Source organism: Ctenopharyngodon idella, chromosome 16 (genome assembly GCF_019924925.1).
Source record: "Ctenopharyngodon idella isolate HZGC_01 chromosome 16, HZGC01, whole genome shotgun sequence".
Lineage (NCBI taxonomy): Eukaryota > Metazoa > Chordata > Actinopteri > Cypriniformes > Xenocyprididae > Ctenopharyngodon > Ctenopharyngodon idella.
In genome coordinates this window covers 11,722,799-11,738,058 of record NC_067235.1, presented here as the reverse complement: position 1 = coordinate 11,738,058, position 15,260 = coordinate 11,722,799, and the positions used below count along the sequence as shown (strand labels likewise).

Genomic DNA, 15,260 nt, shown 5'->3' with positions numbered 1-15,260 from the left:
CTGGCTATGCAGGCCTCACGGAGCCATCGGATTTCAACAAAAATATCTTAATTCGTGTTCCGAAGATGAACGAAGGTCTTACAGGTGTGGAACGACATGAGGGTGAGTATGTATGACATTATTTTCATTTTTGGGTGAACTAACCCTTTAATAATAACAACATTAATATTATTACTATTATTATCAATAATAATAATTATTATAATTAATAAATGATTATCATCATTATTACGCTTGAATGACGTCCCAGAAAGCACATATGCATCTGCAAGATGTCTGTTAAAGATCACTTAATCTGTAAAGCATCTGCTGTGTACAAACATCTGATAGACATCTTTAAGATGTCAGTTTTACAAACATTTTAAATCATAAACATCTTAAAGACATCTTCTAAACGTCTATTTGACATCTGACAGGAAACGTTCTATAGATGTATTGCAGAACACTAAAAAAAATAGCTTTCCAGATGTAAACACACATCAAATAGACGTCTCCGAGATGTATGTGTGCTATCAGGGCATATTTATGAATTGTAATAAAATACTAGGCCTAGACTACTAATAATAGGCCTGCTAATTGCCTACATTACATGTAAACATGTATAAATTACTGCTAATAATACAAATAGTAGGCTAATAATTAAATGCTAAATGGTAACTGCATTTGTTAGCTGTACAGATGAAAATGGTTTATTTGTGCCCAATTTAAACAGCTGTAATCATCTCGTATTTTGTTCCGTTTTTGACTTGTGTAATTGTTAGGAGCGGCCATCCAGACCTCAATCTTCAGATTCCTCAGCATTAATGCGGAGTCTGGGGCGTCCAGCTAGCTTCAGGGATCATTCTCGCGTCAGACAGACACACTGCGCTGCTGTCAACAAAGAGCGCGCAAAATCTCTACCCCTCCGCGCGACAGTCTGCAGCGGCACCTGCTGCTCTTGTGCCATTGGCCACCAGCCACGTCAATCCGGACAAGCTTCACCCAATCCACTCAATCCATTGGTTCTTTAGTGCTGTCAATCTTACTGTCGCGCACATAATTGGCTGTCGAGCGAGAATCTGCCAGTACAAAGGCGTGGCCGCTGTGTCCTATTCACAAGGCGGGTTTAAAGGGATAGTAAGGGCTTTAATTAGCTTCTATTTTCTGGAGGGCGGGACTACGCGTGTAAATCCTGAACGCTATTGGTCAATAGTGAGGAAGCGTCGGCGTTTTGGTGAAGTCCTCCGTTTGCCATCACTTCGCTTTACTGTCTATTTTATTCTCAGTGTGAATGAGTTTGCGGCTTCACGGGAGCGCTGTAATGTGAAAAGCCGCATTTGCACTATTAGCACTCTCACACTGAAAAGAAAAACACGAGAGCACGTTTCTTTTCTCTTCACAGCTAGTCATATCCTGAGAGTGGATTAACACGTTTAAGGTAAGACACGCGTTGTCTTGTATTATGTCCGTATCTCCTTATTCTGTGCCGTGCGCGTGATCATGTTTCAGTGGGTTATAGGGCCTCGAAATAAAGCCGAAAATGACACCGGAGAAGGACAGTACCCCCCAAGAGTGTGTATAGAGACCAGGCAAGACCCCGGCATTAAAATGCATTATAGAAAACAGTCACATCGCAGGCACGTTAACACGCATTTGCTGTATCAAAACGTTTTATACATTATATATTAAGTGTTTTCTAATAGCACGCTCTTTGGGATGCATATATTAAATAATTCAGAGACATTAATGTCTCATCTTCATATGCAGATACAGTAATCACCGTTAAAGGGTGTTTCCCTGAGCCATCTTAAGAAAGTATGCGCGGTCCATGCCTTTCTGTGCCACATTAACCCATCAGAGGTGCTCTATTTATTTGTCACATATAGCCTAATGCCCGAGGTGTGGTTTCTCCTCTTTGTAGGCTATCGTAGGTCTTCTATTATGAGAATAGATCAGCTTTGCAAGACATATACAGCACAGACACGACCCAGCCAGGCTACCGGCGCAATGTCTCAAAACCTAAGGCACTTACTACTTAGACAGCATTTTAAGGCAGCATAGGCGAGTTCAGACTGGAACGCGCCTATAATACCCCTAAAATGCCGTATCGTAATTGTGTTGCCATGGGAACCCGACGTTATTAGCGGTATCGTAATAATATAATAGAGAATAGAGCGCGTGTTTGGTGCTTTTTTTTTTTTTTGCCGCGTCAGAGAATCATGTCGATTCCTTTTGTTTAGTCTCATCTTTTCATATTCTTACCTCACCAATCAGAAATGAAAGATCAACATTAAACTACTCTAATTACTTTGTGTATGAAAGAAAGAGAGAGAGAGGACAGTCATGTATCTGTCACAGCCAAATTTATATATGAACTGCAGGCACCAGTCACTGCTCTGAAATTCATACTGACTTCATTCATTGTATGTGCAATGGAGTCCTGTTTATTTCATTTATTTTTAAACGAGTTTTTTCTTATATTTTGCAATTATTTTTTATTGATGTGTTGGCAATATTTCATGTAAAACAAACAATCATTCCAATAAAATACTTTTAAAATAAAAAAATTGAGAGAGGAAGTGAATGAGACAGACAGAATGAAAAAGATACACCCTCATTCCTGTCATATTTGTCACGCACAAGCGCACACACTTGGACAGGTTCACCTCTTGTGAGTAAGACATATAAGTGATCTCATAGTCACTGTGAGAAGGATGGGGTTGATGGGTAAGTTGTGTAACCCAGGTCTCTTGACTTTCCAATGTAGTGAACACACTTACAAGCAGGCAACTATTGAAAAATCCATATTGGTCGACCATTAATCTGAATATTGAGAGGCATGTGCTGGTTGTGGCCCTGCATCTTCTGCATGATCGTTTGGAAATATCTTCAAAGTGAATGAATTTGTGCAACTGTCATATGGCAGATGCTGCCAACACACTTTCAGTAAAACACACCCAAGTGATTGACATGCATAGACTAAACCAGCCAGCATTACTATCACTTTGTGTTCTGTGGAAAAGAGCTTTGAAGCCCCGTGGGGAATTTTGAGGTCTGGGACAAAGAGCAGATGACAAAAAATAATAGTTTGGCTAGTTCATACACATTCCCTATGTGTTGCGCAACCTGAGTCAGAAAATTTGGATGACTTTAACAAGTTCTTGCTTTCGTAATGAAAGGTCTTGAAACACAGACGGGTGAGGCCACTACTGTGTCCGGTCAAGCAGGACCTGTATTGCCCACAGGCTCACAGCCTTCTTCAGTGCCGGGATGTCACAACAGAGTGCTTTATTATGCAGGCTAATTGATTTGAATATGGATTTAAACTGTGTATAACAATGCTATTTTAATCAGGGAACCTGTTTATATGAGCAATACTGAATATCAGAATGGTTTATGAAGATTTTTTTTTTCTCTAGTGCACTCACACAAAGAGGAAGGTGGAAAAGGTGTATTTTGTGCCCCATTTGCTGGAGAACACATGATGATGGGCCTTTCTTGGCTTGACTGACATGGGAATAGCACACCCAGAAAAAACAATTCTCTTATTCACTCGTTCTCATGTTGTTCCAAACCTGTATGTCTTTTTTCTTCTTTGGGAACACAAAAGGACAAGTTTTGCAGAATGTCCGTGCTGCTCTTTTCCAATTTCCATACAATAAAAGTGAATGGGGATGTGAAGATGACATCTTAGGAGGGCCATAAAAATGTGTATATAGCGTTGTATTGCAAACTTTACATATAGTACATACATTACTATATAATAAAACTTATGACTTGAACAATTTGCAAGACATGTATACATATTTTAATGCATATCTGTCTTTCTTGCAGTATAAAACAGACTGATGTGCACACACATATTACATTATGTATTTTAAGATTACTTTTTCATTGATTCAATTGTTTTATTGTGATTATTTAGGTATCTTAAGTCATTTTAAAGGCTTTCTATGGTAATAGCATTAAATGAAACATGGTTACACTTTATTTTAAGGTGTCCTTGTTAAAGTGTAATTATACACTTGCATTTAAGTACTGAGTAATATTATTTAACTACATGTACTTACTATAGGGTAGTGTTAGGAATAGGGGTTGGTTCAGGGTTAGTTGCATGTAATTATGCATAATTTACTATTATTAACACAGTAAGTACATATGTAACAAAGACACTGTAAACTAAAGTTTCACCAGAAGCATTCACCCTAAACCAAACTATAAACTTTAAATAATATTACTTAGTATTAATTGTATAAATGCACCTTACAATAAAGTGTAACTCTTTATTGTTCAATTAGGTCTATTTTTATTTCTTACTACAAAAAATATCTGATTGCCTGATTAGTCATCAAAATAATCTGCTGAGTAGTTATTACCAAAATAATTAATAGTGACAGCCCTAGACTTTACACACCATATTTTAATGTTAGCAAATATGAATGACATTTGAGAGCTATTTATTTTGGTCTGTTTCTTACACAGAAGTATCATATGGTTTTAGATCGTAATAGTGCACAAATCATACAGACCACTTTGTGTGATTTTTTTTTTTTTTTTTTTTTTTTTTGTCATTTTTTTTTTAGCTCGATAGCCACCGTCCCCATTCATATTCAATAAAGAGCAGCAAAGGAATTCTGTGCGACATCTCCTTTTGTGTTCCATGGAACAATGTCATGTGGGTTTGAAACATGAGGTTGAGTAAATGGATGAACTATATCTTTAAGCTGGGCAGGTTTAGTGTTCAGCTAGCTTTAAGATGCAGTCCCCCACCATTATGCTCTAGAATGCAATAAAGCAGAAGGGCTTGTTTGGCAGTATGTATCATGGATTGGACTATACGGCCTGAATGGCCTGTTTTTCACTGTAAGGTTATATGTGTAGACCTCATTTCCACTCTTTGCTTTCTGGCCTGGTTGTCACTTCACCGATCCATCAAATTCAGAACATGCACATTGTCCCTCTATCCACCTCAGACACACATGTAGCACATACACACACACACAGAGGAACACCCCTGCATCAAACACATAGATAGGAAGAAAAAACTGAAAGATGTAGTGTGTATGTTTTTTTTTTTCTATGCTAAAATACTTCTCCTATCCCAGTTTAACATGCAAAGATAATTATAAGTAAGCCATTCATAGGTTGATTTCCCCTCATAAGTCTAAACACTGTTCTCCTTTAAGCAATTTCTGAGAAACTTTGTTGAAAACTGTTGATATTTAAAATCACCCCAAACAAACACACCCCTCTCTTCATTACTCCACCCCCAAAATACACGAATACGCAATGCAAAAGTAGATGTCTCTTTATCATAGCTGAAGTGAAGCAAAATAATGCTTGCAAAATAAAGATGAAGAACAAACGACAAGGAAGAACAAAAAATAAACATACATTACACAAGAGTACAGGCAAGAGTTGGTTGTTAGTTGCCAGCAGCACACCAGCAATGACACTCAAAACTGTCCCGCTACTATAGCTAACATTACAACAACAGCATATCTTGGCTCATAGCAAAACCAATGTTACTCACGTATGGAGCAGAAACAACAACCTCTGCGTCCATTTTCAGGCCTTCTCCCCCATCATTAGTGGACACACCCCCTACTGCTGATTGGCAGGTGTGTTGTGCTGCTCTGTCCAATCCACTTTCAACAGCATTTCTCAGAAATCACTTACTGCACCTTTAACCAAATAGTCAAGGTTTAGCTGGTTGGATGATTCTATTAGCCCATGCTGGAAGATGTTGAAAAGAAAGTAAAGTCATCATGAAATGGAAGTTGAGATAGTCTTTTCTTCCCTATAGTGACATATATCTGAGTGAAATGGCTTTCGATATCAAAGTATCTGGTGTGTCCACCAGCTGCTTTAAGTACTACAGTGCATCTCATCCTCATGGACTGCAGCAGATTTGTCAGGTCTTGCTGTGAGATGTTACCCCACTCTTCCACCAAGGCACTTGCAAGTTCGCAAACACATCTGGAGACATATGGTTACACGTGGTTTGGCTCTTCAAGGATGATCAGCTGTCCTTCCTGTCTCCCCGTAGCACTGTTTTAGGTGTCTTACATTATGTATATTGCAGTTTATTGCTCTGTCCACATCTGCAGTCCTCATGCCTCCCTGCAGCAGGACTACGGCATGTTCACGCAGTTGATCATGTAACATATCTTTCTCCTGGTGTTTTTCAGTAGAAAGGTCTCTTTGACATTTTGTGACATTAATTGTCTCCTGCCTGTAAACCGCTCCACAGGTGAATGTGCAATAATTGTTTATGGTTCACTGAACAAGAATGAAAAACATTGTTTAAACCCTTTTTAATAAAGATCTGTAAAGCTTATTTGGATTTTACAAAATCATCTTTGAAAATACAGTATCCTGAAAAAGGGACGTTTCTTTCTTTCTTTTCTTCTTCTTCTTTTCTAATAAATTTTTTGGTGGAGCTGTGGTGCAGAAATTCAGTAACAAGACCCAAAATAAACATATGTACATGTGGTTGTATATTTTCTTGATCATATTTGCACAGGTTATGCACAGTCACACACACATTTTCTCATCTGCATACTGTTGTTGAGGCTCTCGATCAGGCTGTCCTTCAGTATAACTGCAGTATTAAATGTCACAATACTGTAATCCTCTCCCTATTTCTCTCTCAACACTCTCTGTCTGTTGGTTTGTCTCTCTCCGTCCCTCTCTGTTGCCCTATCTTGTGATTGATGGACTGGCTGATTGCCTCAGTGGCATCATAATGATGATGGTTATAATTTTATTAAGGGTAATGATCAGTCTCTGCTGTGTTTCCTCCATAAAATGTAACAACTCTCTCTCTTTCTTTCTCCTACGCAGTGCTACAACCATGTCCAGGCCAGCGGGGGGCAGTGCTAATGATGTCACCCGCTTCCTGGCCACGGGGGCGGGGCCTGGGTCACCAACCTCAAAGTTCTCCGCCTCCAGCCAAGCTGATTGGGCGGCTAAGAGACTCGTATGGGTGCCTTCAGAGAAACATGGGTTTGAGGTAAGATTGATACTAAGAGTTTTGGTCAACTAACTAACTTTTTTTTTTTTTTTTTTTTTTTAAGGCCGATGCTGATATTTTGAAAAAGTATTGTGCCGATATAAAGGCGATATATATTTAATCTTTTTAAATATTAAGATGAGTAAATATTACATGCTGCAATAAAATGTATATTTATTTGACAAAATATTATATAATAATTTGAAAATGAATCAATATGGTAAAAGTAATTTAAACTTTTAATTTGAACTTGGTGAAAATGTATACTTAAGATAGAAACTGTGTGCACTGGCAATATTTTCTCAAATAATGACCAATTAATGCAAATTTTACATGCACAGTCATTATGAAATAAATAAAAATTAAAAATAATAAATTATAGACAGAAATGTTAAATAAAGTAAATGGTCTACGAAAAAGTATTATAGTTTTTGCCTTTCTTTTACTAATAATAAAAAAGGCAAACACTATAATACTTTTTTCAAATACTGTTTAATTTCTTTATTTAACATTTTAGATCTAATAACTTAGACATAATTGTCAAACAAAGACAGTAAACCCAGCACTGTCAAAATAAAAGTCCCAGTGCTGTCAATATACAAGTCCCACTTCCGACACTTACCGGACATACAGGAAAAAATGCCAAATATAAGCTGATATATCGGCCTTGATGATTTATCGGTCCACCACTAAGGGGTCATTCACACAGAAGGCGTTTTTTCATTCCACTGAGCTACTTTTCCATTGCTTTTCAATGTAAACACACGCTAGATGGACGTCTTTAACCACTGTGCTTGCGTCTCGCATCTAACGTCATTTGCAGTATCTACCAAATGACACATCATTTAAAAAATGTGGCGCTCAAGTTAACTCTTTCCTGCCAGCATTTAAAAAAAAAAAAAGTTGCCAGCCATCGCATAATGCGTTTTTTTTATTACCAACACTTGAATGTGGTTTTATTAAGGTAAATAATTAGGATTACATAACAGGTGATTAAATGATAACAAAATGAATCAGAGCTTTTAGTTGGTTGCCCAAGTTTCTTGAGGAGCTGATGTATTACAAGCCATGACAGGAGGCTGTAATCTGCTGCTTAACTTTTGACCTTGTTTATGTTGTTCTCCTTCTAGTTAAAATTTCAGATCTAAAGCTACTTCAGAAAGTCCTGTCAGCCCACCCATCGAACACGTGTTTGAGTCAGGGCTTTAGTGCTTTGATATGACACTCTATGAATAGCTCAATACACTTGATGAGCCAGTGGTTGCTCAATGCTAAACGTCACCGCAATGCAAAATGAGGCCTCGTCATGAAGTGTCCCATGTTGAGAATGTGACTGACTGCCAGAGAGAACAGAGAGGGAGATTTCGGCACTTCCTGTTGGAGGTCATGAAGGCGTCACTCTAAACTCTCTCTCTCTATGTCTCAGTATATCTATTTCTGTTTCTGAACCCCTGACACACTCCCCCTCAGACTGTCTGTCTCCATCAAACATGAATGTATTCTCTGTTTCCTACAAAGTGACTGTGCTTGTGTGAGGGAGTCAGTGGTCTGTAGAAGAATATTAAGTATCATTATCAATCTCTGAAACACAGAAACTGTGTGTTTATCTCGCAATGTTGTTTGAATAAACCCACTAAAGTCCCACTGTGGTTTTGTAACATTTCTGGCAGGGTGCATCTCTTGAAACCATAATGAAACCATAAACCTTCATGAAAACCATCAAGAAATGTCAAATTACTGAAATCATATTTGATGATTTTTTTGAAATGCATTTGAAATGTTTTAACTAATCATCTTGTAATGAATGTCATTTCAGTTCTGCTTATTGAGTATGAATTATCATATGTGGTAAAAGACAACAATACTCAAGCACTGTCAAAGGTTTTGCCACAAACTCAACTGGCTTCTCACCTGTATGAGTCTCTTCAGACCTTAGAACTGTACATGAATATGAGCTTTTACAACTTTTGACTTCCTAAATGAACTCCTTTCCACAAATTGATTATAGAAATAAAAACAGCATAAATTACAATTAATAACACAGTTTTATCTTAGTCTTATTAAGTTTAAAACAATAAGTACAACCATAATCGAAGTACTCTCTCAATATTCAAAAACTAAATTTTTCTTCAAGCATGATACAGAGCTAAGAGATGGTTACAACTACACAGCCCAGCCTAAGATAGCTTTCATATTAGGAGATATTTGCATGCATCAGGGAGCCGCTCTCAAAATGCAGGGTGTTGAAATCGCATTTGAATGCGCACTCGCGTTTTACTTGCGCTTTTGATTTTGCGATTGCACATACTCTGTAAATATCAAGCGGCGGTGCTGAGCACGCATTCTATAAGATAAGACATTTATCAGATGCTTAGGCTTTGTTGTGCAATGAATCCTCCGCCATGGTCTTGTCAGTCGTCTCGTCACGTTATCAGTAAACTCCGATTCCTGCTGCACCATGTACGACTCTGCAGCTCGTGTTGGATGAGCTAGATGGAATTGAAGCGACCGATGTCCAACTGAATTAAATGGTTTTTATTTCTATAAAAAGCAAAACGACAGTAGAGGTGTAATGTAAACGTAGCAGTGGAATATTCTATCCTAATTTCATCCTCACACTCCATCATGGTAATATCGCGACACGTGGCACGAGATCTCGTCACACCCCTTATATATTATATATATAAACATTATTTATATAAAAATATATAAAAACATAAAATAAAACAAGTATAAAACTAAATATACATATAATTGTTATATATATATATATATATATATATATGTGTGTGTGTGTGTGTGTGTTTTGGCATCCATTTAACTTTTTTTTTCTTCTTTTTGACAATTTTGATTGCACATTTAAATCCAGTATTTAATAGCCTACTCTAATGTATGTTAAATATAGGTATTATATTTACATTGAAATTATAATTGTAAATATACATCAACAGTATTTGTTGTACTCTATTTTATGCTGCATTGAATTTTTCACTAATTTGCTTTTATTTATTGTTTTACGTCACAGTACAGACACATACATGTGCTTAATTGTGAGCCAACATTAGACATTTGACTTTACTGTGATTATGACTTTAATAAAGGACTGTGACACATCGGATACAAATGTGGAGTTGGTAGCACATGTTCCATGAAAGACATTTTAGAAAGGGCACATTCATTTAATCTCTGATCATCCTTTATTTTTCTGCATGTGTTTCCTTTGGTCAGTCTGCAAGTGTGCGCGAGGAGCGGGGCGACGAGGTGGACGTGGAGCTTACTGACAGTGGGAAGAAAATGACGCTTTCGAGGGAGGAGCTTCAGCGGATGAACCCACCTCGATTCAGTAAAGTTGAAGACATGGCCGATCTCACATGCCTCAATGAGGCCTCTGTCTTACACAATCTACGAGAGAGATACTATTCAGGACTCATATATGTGAGTGTTTCCCTTTTAGCTAGAGTTGTTCCCCACATGTTTTTAGCGATCATTCAGTCCTGACACATGCCCACGACTGTGCCCTGCCATCACATGAGTGTGTGTGGGCAAGTGTGTATGGGTTTTCTCTGAGTAAGCGAGAAGGATAGTGTTACATGCACAGATACACACGCGTGTGTTTGTTCATCAAAGGCTCACGGTTTGAATTTCTGCTCAGGTTTCATGCAGAACGCAGCCAAGAAAGTACAAACACACATGAACAGACACACTTATACAAACACAAGATCAAGGGCCCTAATTCATAACGCATCTGTCAACACAGTTACTTGAGACCAATGTTTACTTCATCTGACTTGGTTCAGTGATCAGATTTAAATGAAAGCATAAGATCATGTTGAAGTGAAAATTTCACATTTCAGTTTTTGTGGAAGTTTGTTGTATGCAGTACGGCATCAAATGTCTGATCATTGTGCAAGTAGCAGTGGCAAACATGCCTCTTTTGACTATCAGTCATATAAAAGTCTAATCCATTTCACAGCTTATTCTGACCAAAGAACCACCAACTTAGACAGAAACAGACCGTCTGACCAACACGTAAAGTGACTGACCAGTTTGCTTTGTTTTTATGCACCGTTTAGTAATGAGTAAATCTTAAATCTGTTGCTGGATTTAAATCAAGCTATTTTTATGAGATTTTGAAATTTGCACTTAAAAAAACTAGAATGGAAATGCTCAATATGTGCATAAACTCTGAAAATTTCCACAAAAAATAATGCGCTAAGATGAGCAAGGTAAGTTTCCACTGGTTGTTTTTTTGTTAAATGTTGATACTTGTTTAAATTAATATGTAATATGTAATTATATATATGAATTTTTAGTTAAATTTTTTAACTTTAACGTAAACTAAAATTAGATGCAGAGTAAAATTCACTAAAATGAATGTGGTACATTTATTATTTTTTTTAATATTATTATTAATGATATATATAAAGTAACATAACACAGAAAACAAAATGGAATATACAGTTTTCCATCAAATTAAAAACTCAGTGGTTTAACATTTGAAAATGAGGGGGAAAAATGAGGAAAAGACACAAATATTAGTATTGTTATTTATTTTACAGTAAAATAGCCTTATAGTTATGTAGTTATAATATTTTTATAATAATAATAATAATAAGTCTCATTGATTTATAATCACAAAATTTTTGCTCAAATTGTGCAGCCCTACAAACAAGCACAGCAAACCTAGAGCTCTTTAAAAAATTGTTGCACTAATCTTGCAAACTTTGGAAAATTCTGTGATTTTCCTTAAAGGGGACCTATTATGCAAAATTCACTTTTATAAGGTGTTTGAACAAAAATGTGTGTCCACAGTGTGTGTACAAAAACAGCCTATAATGTTAAAAATCCACCCACTCCTTTTTTATAATCTCCATAAATCATAAACAGTCTCTCCAAACAAGTGCTTCCAGATTTCTCCCTACTCTTAGGTACGAGTACTAAAGCCCCGCCTATGACTGGTGATGATTTGCCCTATTAGCATAGATATCGCCCTGAGTTAGCCGTGGCAGTCCGCCATTTCTGTTTCCTCGCTGTAGCAGCTGGAGATATACAATATCTGCGGCAAAAAAAAACATTACATGTGTTCTGTTCTTGGATGAACATAAGAGTCTCCATAGACTCTCGGCATCTGAGCCACTGAGGACAGCGTGGTTGAACTGCTTCACAAATGAGGGTTAGTTCAATGCTGGATTTGCAAAAAAGATTAACATGACAGTACATGCTAGTCGATGAGTTGAATCAACCTAACTGCACAACAACTACATAAATTTATATCCACTAACCATTCAGAAACGTCCAGTTTCATTCTAAAAGTTGTAACTTCTTCCTGAGTCTCTCCATCAGTGTCCGAGTCCGGTTCAAACATGTAAGCTGAACAGTGAACACTGTTACTGACAGTTTCTGACATTTTGTCTGCGTGAGATTCTCCAGTTTTGTTGTTGTTGAGTATCCGACGCACTCGCTGTTAAAACTCCGCCCTCTTCTGGAAAGGGGGCCGGGAGCAGCAGCTCATTTGCATTTAAAGGGACACACAAAAATTGTGTTTTTGCTCGCACCCAAATAGGGGCAAATTTGACAAGCTATAATAAATGATCTGTGGGGTATTTTGAGCTGAAACTTCACAGACACATTCTGGGGACACCAGAGACTTATATTACATCTTGTGAAAAGTGGCATAATAGGTTCCCTTTAAAATCGCTTATTGTTCTTGATTTTACTTTGTTTCAAAATGTGCTTAGGACTGATAAAAACCTGAGCACTCTGACTTCAGGATGCTGGGTAAAGGCAGCCAATCAGATTTAAGCTTCTGATTTTTGCAAGTGGCTGGCTGTTAATTTTGTGTGCAGGATCTATCAGGCAGTCAGTGAAGAGACTGTGGGTGGTCTGAGGGCGTTCTGTCTCTGCCAAGAATAGTTTCTACATATACAAAACATCATTATCGCTAACTGTCTGAATTATTGTGCTTGTGTCCCACAGACATACTCCGGCCTGTTTTGTGTGGTGATCAACCCCTATAAGAACCTGCCCATCTACACAGAATCCATCATAGAGATGTATCGTGGGAAGAAACGGCATGAGATGCCTCCACATATCTACGCCATATCGGAGGCGGCCTACAGGAGCATGCTGCAAGGTACCATGGCAACCAGCTAACCTACTGTAGGCTGCTTCAGTTTATGTGAATTTATTCATACACCTCTGCGTCAAAATATTATAAAGAAGGAACCAGTTTCATGTTGCTACAGGAAGTTTCAGATCTTTCACACACTTAGTAACAGTGTGAAACCCCAGGCATGACTGAGACACTGAGATTTTTCACCCTGTATCCTGCTCTTCAGGGTGTGTTTGTGGTTAATAAACTGGCCCAACCGGTGTGTGTGTGTGTTTTCTGGGAAAAAAAAGCCATGCCGATTATGTCACGGGTCTTTACTCATTCCTAATGAATGACATAATGTTTATTTCATTTATTTCAAAAGATTTACTGTTCTGATCTTTTCAGTCTGAATTAAACACTTTAATTGAGACAGAAAACTTGCAGCTTCAAAATTAGGCAGTATATACAACTGGAAGACAATTTATAAACAATATGTATTTAATTAATAGGTTAACGCAGTGGCTCCCAAATCGGGAGCCGTGTGGAAATATAAATCAATGATGTATGCTTCTGCACTAAGCATGGACAAGTTTGTGAAAGGACTACCAGTGCCAGGTGAACTTAAACCAGGCGATGAATCAACTTCAAACGTCAAAACTACCAAAACGTGCCTACACCAGACGTAAGCGCCGCGCCACGACAAAAGCAAATAGAACCCGTGATAATCAGTGATGCTGTCTACACTGGATGCTGCACGGAACAACACGACAAATTTTGGGGAATATTTTTCTCTACAAAAGGGGGGCCTGGCAGAAAAAGTTTGGGAGGGCTCTATGATGAACAGTTTTGATGCTGTGCAATGTTATTTTAGTATTATTTATGTACTATTATAGTAGTTATTAATATTTTATGTGCTTTTGTAGTTTTATTATTGTTTTTTCTTTAATATTACTGTTTAGCTTTATATTTTTTGTTTTAGTTTTAGTAACTGTAGTACTTTAGTACAACAAACATATTTACTTCAATTAGTTGCAAGGCAACATTTTTAATACATTGAGTTTAAGTTTTTTATTATTTTATTTTATTGTATTTTATTTTATGGTAACACTTGACTTTACAATAAGGTTCATTAGTTAAACATTAGTTAATGTATTAACTAACATGAACTAACCATGAGTAATACATTTGTTACTGTATTTACTAATCTTCGTTAACATCAGTTAATGAAAATACAGTTGTTCATTGTTTGTTCATGTTAGTTCATGTTAGTGCATTAAATAATGTTAACAAGATTTTAATAATGTATTAGTAAATGTTGAAATTAACATTAACAAAGTTTAATAAATGCTGTATAAGTGCAGTTCATTATTAGTTCATGTTAACTAATGTAGTTATCTAATGAACCTTACTGTAAAGTGTCACCTATTTTATTTTATTTTATTTTATTTTATTTTAGACCAAAAGTATTTTTAATAGTTTTAATTGACAATAACAGCACTAAAATCTGTGTTGGTTTGCCACTGTCCAGTGTAAAATCTGGGTCCTAGAGCAAAACCGGTTCAGAATCACCAATCTAGATGCTCTCAATATTGAGAAAATTTTATAATTGTGTCATTTAGAGTTACATTCAGTGTCTTTGGGTGTCACCCCCTATTTTGAGTCATAATAATTACATTTTAATTCTCTAAGCATGCTTATTACATAAGTTTTCTCTTAAATAACAAATGTTTAATTTTCACAAATTTCACATAATTCAAATTCACATTTAAATCAAGAGCAATTACTGTAAATGTTCATTGGTCATTCTAATGACCCTATTCATGTGTCTTGTTTTCCGCCCACAGACAGAGAAGATCAGGCCATCCTGTGCACGTGAGTTTCCACCGGCTGTGCCTGCTGTACACTTGAGTTTGACTGCATATTTGTGGAATTACATTGTGAACATTTAATTGACCATTTAATGTGGAGAATTTTGCAGTATAAGGAGAGATGTAAGACTAAGCCTCAGGTATTTGACTTGATTCTCTTAGTAGAAAAAGCAGAAGCCCACAGGCCACAAAAAGACAAGATCTTACCCTCTTTAGTCCTAAAGGCCTGTTATAATGTAGATTAACTTACTTCATACATACAATCTAAACATATTTTTCTACAGAACCATAATTTTCTTACCTT

General features: G+C 36.9%; 1 protein-coding gene across 7 annotated transcripts in view; it reads left to right on the top strand.

Annotated features, from left to right (window-relative positions):
* The first annotated feature begins 1,249 nt into the window (after positions 1 to 1,249).
* Positions 1,250 to 15,260, top strand: part of myh14 (myosin, heavy chain 14, non-muscle) — a 46,622-nt gene continuing 32,611 nt past the window's right edge. For all 7 annotated transcript variants that reach the window (XM_051865672.1, XM_051865675.1, XM_051865674.1 and 4 more), the window contains exons 1-5: positions 1,250 to 1,417; positions 6,826 to 6,994; positions 10,223 to 10,429; positions 12,971 to 13,127; positions 14,933 to 14,960. In XM_051865672.1, coding sequence (XP_051721632.1) covers positions 6,836 to 6,994; positions 10,223 to 10,429; positions 12,971 to 13,127; positions 14,933 to 14,960 — 551 coding nt within the window. In that variant the 5' untranslated portion in view covers positions 1,250 to 1,417; positions 6,826 to 6,835. The remainder of the gene's footprint in view (positions 1,418 to 6,825; positions 6,995 to 10,222; positions 10,430 to 12,970; positions 13,128 to 14,932; positions 14,961 to 15,260) is intronic.